General features: G+C 34.0%; 1 protein-coding gene across 1 annotated transcript; it reads right to left on the reverse strand.

Annotated features, from left to right (window-relative positions):
- Positions 1-1,369: 1,369 nt before the first annotated feature.
- LOC114322179 (nucleolar GTP-binding protein 1) lies at positions 1,370-6,324 on the reverse strand. Its single transcript, XM_028269442.2, has 3 exons — positions 5,928-6,324; positions 1,755-3,811; positions 1,370-1,640 (listed from the first exon to the last, which is right to left on the reverse strand). Exon 2 carries the CDS (start codon positions 3,787-3,789, stop codon positions 1,765-1,767), a length of 2,025 nt encoding a protein of 674 aa, XP_028125243.2. The 5' UTR covers positions 3,790-3,811; positions 5,928-6,324; the 3' UTR covers positions 1,370-1,640; positions 1,755-1,764.
- Between the last annotated feature and the right edge of the window lie 2,050 nt (positions 6,325-8,374).

Here is an 8,374-nt window from a genome sequence, read left to right on the forward strand (position 1 = left end):
TTAAAATTGTTTGAGTTTTATGCTATGTTCAGTATTAAACATAAAAAAATTTAAAAAAAAATGAAAGAAAAAAAAAAAGAGATTGGTTTTATATGAATTTTGAACAATAAGCAATTTATGCATTAAATTGTAAAAATAAATCTTATGTACTTTACAATTATTTTTTGTTTGATATCATTTTCCAATAATCGTCCGTAATTTTTCTATTGATATTTTTTTCTCCAAAGAAAATGAAGTTGAAGTTAATTTTTTATTTTATAAAAATAATTGGTTACAAGGATTTTAAATCTTTTTAATTTTTAGAATTACAAACTAAGTCAAATACAGTACCAAACACTGGAGGTCATGGTTCTATTCTCTTTTTAAACAAAAAAGAACACACAGTTAATTATTCAATAGTCTTAGAATATTATGTAAAAAGTATTTGCGTTGTATTTGGTTTAGGATTTGAAAAAAAAAAGAGAAAAATTAATTGAAATATGAATGAAATATAACTACATTGAACGCACCTCTCTCTCTCTCTCTCTTTTCAAATCCCTTTTCAAATTCATAAATCAAACACAATCTTAATATATTGTCCGTATGATATTTCAAATTTATAAGTGATAACTCACTATTAATACATGTTACGATTTTTTTTTTGGATCAAAATATATGTTACGAATTCTCATTGACTAACAGCACCACTATCCTCGTACAATTTTATGGCATCACCTAAACTGTGTTTGGTTTATGAATTTAGTGAGACATTTTGAAAAAAAAAAAGAAAAAGATAAATAAAATATGAATAAAGTATAATTACATTTTATTTATATTTCACACGCCTTTTTTTTTGGGCTTCCAAATCCCTCTGCAAATCCATAAACCACACATAACCTTAACTAATGAAAGTATTAGTAGATTTCAAATGCTCTGAACTACAAGTTCTCATGCCACAAGTTTTAGTGTCACAACAGATTTCAAATGCTCTGAACTCACAAGGGCGAGACTGAGATCTAATGTCATGGGAATCCAGGGTATGCACAACAAAATATCACAAGAGTAGTTGAAGCTTCATATCTCAAAACCAGTGGATTTGAGTTCATATCATGATTTTAAATATCAGAATATATCGGGTATCCTTAACAATTATATATCAACTGATATTGGATAAATAAATATCAACATCGAAATTCCAAATTCCTGATGCATATCAACCCTAATTCCAAAATCCTTATTCATTTATTTTGGTATAGACTAGGACAAGAATAGAACCATGACATCTAGTAGTATGTCCTTTTTTCATAATTAGGTAAAATCCATCCAGACAAATAGAACCAATTCAAATCAAACCAAACCAAACCAAAACAAAAACTGACAACTCAACAAATTCCACAAATATCAAAATAAAGATTAGCACGCAAAGATGTCAACATTACAAATGGTAAAAAGTCACTTTGCCAAACCTACTGAAAAACAAAATATTATTGAGAGATCAAAATTTCAAAATTGCATTGAGAGAAAAAAAAAAAAAAGCAACACAAAACAAAACAAAGGCTGGTTCAACATCATAGACCCAGAATCTCCAAGTGCAATATCAAGTACAATGCAGCCTGCAGGCTTATAGTGCACCCTATCAGCAATACATATATCACCCTTGGCTGCAAGAAACAAAACACACCCCAAGACTAAAGATAAAAGAGAAAAGTGAAAAAACAAAAAAAAGCTGAAGAGAAATCCCTAAAATAAAAGTCCAAAATGTGTATAAGATGCACCTTAATTTCATCAGCGTCTACTGGTTTTTCCAATTGGGCGCTTCCCAGAGAACAAATGTTTTGGTTTCAGAGTGGGAATAACTCTATCTGCCTCTCCACGTCGAGCATCCTTGTTCCTCTTCTTGACAGATTTCTTAGCCATTTTTAGGGCCTTCACCTTTTGAGCAGAATCCTTGAATCCCTCACCCGGGACCAACTCACCAGGTGGACGTGACCTCGATCTTGATCGGGATCTAGACAAGGTCCGAAGCTTCTTGTTAGCTTGTTCGGCATCCAAATCCATGGCATCACCACCATCATTATTTCCACGGTCAAGAGATCTCTCCCTCTTACGTCCCCTTGACTGGCTACGAGCTCGGTTAATTGCAAGAGTCGGATCAAGCCCCAAAGATGATAACTGCCTTCCCATTCTCATTGATGTGAACTTCTTGTCTTTGTCGAATTTCCTTGGTACCGTTGGTCTGCTCTCTGCAGTGCTTTTCTTGATCCTATGCTGTTGAATAAGCAAACTTTTCTTTTTACGAATCTCAGCCAGCGCTTCTTGTTCTTCTGGGGTCAGTTCGGTGCCATCCATATCCACATCCTCACCTTCATCCTGATCCTGACGAAGACCTTCTTCCTGCTCCAACTCCTCGAGCCTTTGCAAGATATCGGGATCAACAAAATCATATACATTGTGCCCATCAAGAATTTCTGGCATTATGTCTTCTTTCCATTCATCATTTGCTAAAACATAATGTTTCCTCAAGCTAGCAGAATATACACCTGCTCCACCATTCTCATTCTCCAAATCCCTCTCGAGCTTCCTCTTCTCCTGATCCACTTCTTTCTTAGCCTTAGCTTCCAAGACTGCCTGAGGTATACAAGGTGGCCTTTCTTTCTGATCGCGTGGCTTTGGCATTGCAACATGAAAGCGATTCAAACAATCACTTATCTTTTTAGACTTCATTTTCAATTCCACTCTTTGATTTAATAACCTCTCACAAGCCACATTCTTTACTGCAATTACTCCATCTTCAGTCAAAGTGCTCATGGTCAAGAGTACCTCCTCATCATTTGTAGAATCCCCACCTTGACCTATCACAGTCTTCATAGCTTCAGATTTCATCTCCATGACCAACTTCATGTCTTCTTCAGATATGCCATCTAACGGCTGCAAATCGGTTTTATTGCAAACTATAATCAGCGGTTTGTTCATGAACAATGACTTGATACTGTGGAAAAGAGCAGCCTGTTGCGCAATACTATATCCACATGACCCAGAAATATCCAAGAAGAACAGCACAGCAGCTCTTAAATGTGCCAAGGCAGTGATGCTGCACATCTCAATGATATTTCGATCTTCAAATGGCCTATCCAAGATTCCTGGTGTATCTATTACCTGATATCTTAGGTATTTATAATCTGTATGACCGACAAATAAAGACTTTGTGGTGAAAGAATAGGGCTGGACATCCACATCAGCTCTAGTGATCTTGTTGATGAACGAGCTCTTGCCCACATTCGGATACCCACAAATCAAAATCGTCCTTGTATTTGGATCAATTGAAGGCAACCTAGCCATGTGCTGCCTGATCTGTTCAAGGTATGCCAAACTAGGGCCCACCCTCTTTATTACAGTACACATACGGCCAAGAGCCGCAACCTTCAGAGACTTGCATCGATAAAGTGAGTCACCATACTTTAACAATTTCACATAATCCTTGGAAATTTTACCAATGAGATTCCTTGCAGTATTAATTTGACCAAGAGCAAGCTTGTAGTGATCTTTGTTGTAGAGAACATGAAGAAGGTCACCATAGAAAGGGTGAATATCATCGAGCCGGGGGAATTCCTCAATGATAGTTGAAAGCTTCTCATGAAAGTTCTGCTGTGTGTATTTCACTTTACGCATGTAGAACTGACGGATGCGGGAGATAGCATAACCCTTGTGAACAACAGTTGGTGTTTGACGTTGGGTACGGGAAAGGATGATATCAATGAAATCATCCCTGGTGGGAACAACTGTTATCTTCTTAAAGTTGTACTGCACCATAATTAATAATTTATGTTTCCCTCTGCAATACAAACATAGAAACTATAAATGTTAGAAAATTACAGGAAACATAAAAACCATTTGAGAATGCAACAAATGTTTCATTAGGGATGTAAACAGGGCAGATAGGGGTCCGGAGTATCTTCAGCTTGACATTTTAAAAAATAACCCATATACACAATGACAACTAAGGATTCTTGTGCTGAAGAGAGATAAAGAGGATTTGTTTGTGTGTATGACTGTTGGAGAGAGTAGAACTCTTTCGGCACAAGAATCCTCCGAAAAACCCAGAAAAACTACAATCTAATCACTAAAGTTTAACCCTAACGCAGCAGCACAAGATAAAGAACAATAACAATACACATCAAATCAAAGCTTGCAGTACAAACCAGACAAATCTAATTTTGGTGGTGTTTGGCAAGATTTGGTTTTGGATTTTTTTTGATTTTTTCCACTAAAAGACAGTTTTTGCAAAACCAAAAAAAACAAATCCAAACCAAATATCACATCCAACTCCATAATCATTTTACTTTTTCTCTCACAAGCATCACATCCAACCAAAAAAAAACTCAACTATCTTCCCAAACACCAAAATTTTTTTATCCAATAATATCCTACAACAAAAAAAATCTACATAAAAACCCACTTCCCAAACACCTACTTTATCTATTTACAAACAAGAAGTACCCATACTGAACCTAATTTAAGCTCATCATTAGTTAAAACCCTTATGTAAAGTCAATTATATTACACAATCTCATTCCTTTGAAACTCGATATTACAAAACTGTAACAAATTCAAAAAATAAAAAATAAAGAACTAATTCATTCTTTACAATTTTTTCTCAAAAAACACATTAAAACAATCTTCCCATCATATGGACTAAACAAATTCAAATCAAAACAATAGAACTCAAGTTGCTCAACCAAGATGCATCAAGAACTTATCCCTCTGAAAAGCATAGCTAATGTTGATCTGAGAACTCACAAGACTAGCGAAAAAAGAGAGAAGATAGAGAGCACAGGGACTAGAGGAAGTAGAATAAATAGGAAGTGAGAGTTCAAAGAGAGCGAGACAGAGAGGGAGAAAGAGGTGCAAACAAAGAGAATAGTTACCTATGTCAACTACACAGCACAACAAGAAGAAGTCAGAGGTACACACAAAGAGGTGAATTTTGTTCTGTGATTGTATTTTCCGCCATTATTAGCAGTAGAAGCTCGGAAGTAGAAGAGAAATGAGGGCTGGTCTGTTTATATAGGGGCATGATGGTATTTAAGTAAATTTTCAATTAAGAATAGATTCCTGCATAAGCAAAAAACTAAGAAACATCCCAAAGCCAGATTTTTAAAATCAACTTATTTGGCTTCAAATAAGCTAAAATATAGCTGTTTACAATTAGCAACATCAAACATGATATTTCAGTTTAACTAAGCTGCAACAAACAACCCATAGGTTTAAACTCAAGTTTTGTTTCTTACTACAAGTTGAGAAATTTGTTGAGAAACAAAAATTATTCTTTATAAAAAAAAAAATTATAATATCTAAAAATTACCCATCTAAATACAAAGTAAATAAACTAAAAAAGATGCGTACATCCTCTTTTATTTTTCATCCAAACAAATGGGGAGAAACAATAATCTTATCACTTCTTCTCACGCTTACTATACCAAATGCAGTGCAAGAGGCCATTTCATATGTTTCATATAAGTTACCTTGTGTGTTTAGTTGTATATGTGTGCACAATAAATAAGTCTATATATGTGAGTTTTTAGCATTTTGAAGAAGTGCGTTGATTTTACTAAGCTTGAACACATCATAGAACCAGACTACCAGTACAATTCAAACCCATAAACAAAATTGAATTTTTTTTGGGTACAAGTGATTGTCTCAACGATCTCAATGAATAACATGAATTTCAATAAAAGAAAAGCAAGTATGAATATGAGGTTAACATGAAATTGAACTCAGCTGCCTCAAGTATTTGTAGTAAATCAAACAATCACAAACTAATAAAAATATCTATGAAAAGCAGTCTCTTTTCCTTTCTAATCTTACATTTTCAAGATAACCAACAACACAAATAAACAATCAAAAAAGCACAAATTTAAATTGAAGATTAGAAAGAACGAGAACGAAACCTGATGGAGAAGAGAAGTGAATCCTGTTTTCCGAGAAAGAGGGCAAATCGTCTATGGTAGAAAGTTGCGAAGCGGCGCAAAAGCGACGCTGCAGAGATTTACGAGGCTGTGTTGCAGACACTAGGGTTTTATAGGGTTTTTGGTGGAAGATGAAGATAGTCCAAGTGGGCCGGTTTATTTGTTGGGCCTAAACTGCTAATTCTAACCCTATCTAGTCTCATCGGCCTATATATAACATCAACCACAAAATCACTCTTAACAATATTTTTGAGAAAAAATTTATAATAATTAGATTAAATTCAATATCGAGCCAATCTGGATTTGGAATAACATTTATACTCTTGCTTACTATGTAGCTCAAGCTTAGTTTCATTCCAACCAAACGCGACGTATGCTTACCCCTATCTTTGTGTATGGTCTAATTATGTAACATGAAGCCACACCGAACTAATTTAGGTCGTATTTGGATTGATTTATGTAGAAATTTTGAAGAAAAATAAAATAAAATGTGAATTAAATATAAATTATTTTATTGTTTCTTTCACATCTTTATCTAATATATATATATATATATATGTATTCAAATACCCGTTAAAGTCATCAATATCAGCAAATCTACGTAATTGTGTGGAAGGGCCCATATGATTTTTATTTATGGGCCTAGACCTAGCTCTTGTTTCATTGTAGCCCAACTTTGATATGACTTTAATCAAAATCCTTTCGGCCCATAGAACTCAACATGCTAAGATGGCATTATGAGTAGGGGTGTGCGCGGTGCGGGTCAGTGCGATTTGAGAAAAAAATAGAAACCATATGGCGGGTAGCGGATTGATGAAAGTGTCACTAGAATTTGCCATTTTTCTTATCAAAAACCGGCGGTTCGGTTGGCAAATAATGGCGGATTTGCCTTGGCAGTTCGGGCGGATTGGCGGTTTATAAAAAATATAATTCAAATTACAAAACTTAAATCAAAGAGTAAAAAAAGACGACAGATACCGTGATGTTAAGCATCTTACGAAGCTTTCTTCTGATGTAACAAGTGTAGCAACAACATGATAATATCAACGATTATGCCATCAGTTCATTACAAGCATCTGTGGAAGCTACACTGATCAAATACAATACATAAAATTAATATCATTCAGGGTTTACAATATATTGAAAATGTTTACTGTTGAAAAGTATTTAGATTGAAAAGTGAGCTAATGCAAGTTTGCAACATCGCCAAAAAAAAAAAAATTGAAAAGTGAATTGGAATCCAACTTTATTTTGGATTACTGACATCTTGAATTCCCCTCGAGCAGTAATGTAATACTATATTCTAAAGTATAGAACAACAAGCAAACTTAAGTAAAAAAGAATTTTTAGAATCTTATAAAACATGATTTAATAGCAGTGCGGGTCAGTGCGGTTTGAAAGAAAAATAGAAACTGGCAGATTGATAAAAGTGTCATTAAAATTTGCCATTTTTCTTACAAAAAACCGGCGGTTCGATTGGCAAATAATAACGAATTTGCCTTGGCGGTGTGGTTCGGTACGGTTTCAACGGTTTCAGCAGTTTCGGCGGTATTATGCACACCCCTAATTATGAGTATGGAAAATGATTTACAATACAAAATTTATCCAGAAAGCACATTTACAATGATGTGTCAATAATATTTATTAAATTTTGAAGATAATGATAGATTTTTTGATAGAAAATGAAAGGATACTAAGAAATCATATTATTCTGTATGAAAATTTTATACAAAAATTGTTTGTATATCATTATTCTATGAGTATATATTAGTAATCAATTGATAGTAAGGTGACATAACTTTTTATGGTGTTTCTGGGTAATAAAATACCACAAATTGAATTAGGTGAACACTTTTGGTCTCTCACTAATCCAATCATATAATCTCATTACAACAATATAAATTTCCTCATTGGTTGGCGATACCATTACAAAATATCATTGTATATCTAATATTTAGTCACTCCCAATGTTGTGATGCAAATTCAAGTAATGAGAATTATTATTTCTTATACAAAACGAAAGACTATCTCCCTACTAGGACAGGATATAGGGTTATTTGAATTGTACAGTCCGTCCAACTCAAATTGATCTGTATATAAATGGACGGTTTCGTAGACACAATATGGGCGGATGCGGTTTGGTATATGACATTATCGCAGATTGCAGGTTTTACCTGCACCCATAGGAACTTGCCCACACTTAGACTTCATTTATTATTTATTTTTTAACCTGGAATATATCCATTTGCTCATTAGTAAATTTTTCATGTATTCAACACATTTTTTTACTATATTGTGATGCAATATATACACATTTGTTTATCTTTTTAATATTTTATTCTTTTACACTTTTTGTCAAAGGAATAATGAAGATTGAAGATTACATTATATACTTTTCAGTTTGCTTTTGTGTAGAGTTCATCAAACAT

This window comes from Camellia sinensis, chromosome 10 (genome assembly GCF_055761805.1).
Source record: "Camellia sinensis isolate YWXY chromosome 10, ASM5576180v1, whole genome shotgun sequence".
In the NCBI taxonomy this organism is placed as follows: Eukaryota; Viridiplantae; Streptophyta; class Magnoliopsida; order Ericales; family Theaceae; genus Camellia; species Camellia sinensis.

What these genes read in the sequence shown, in the direction of transcription:
- LOC114322179 (XM_028269442.2), bottom strand. Translation starts at nt 3,789, where the DNA reads ATGGTGCAGTACAACTTTAAGAAGATAACAGTTGTTCCCACCAGGGAT.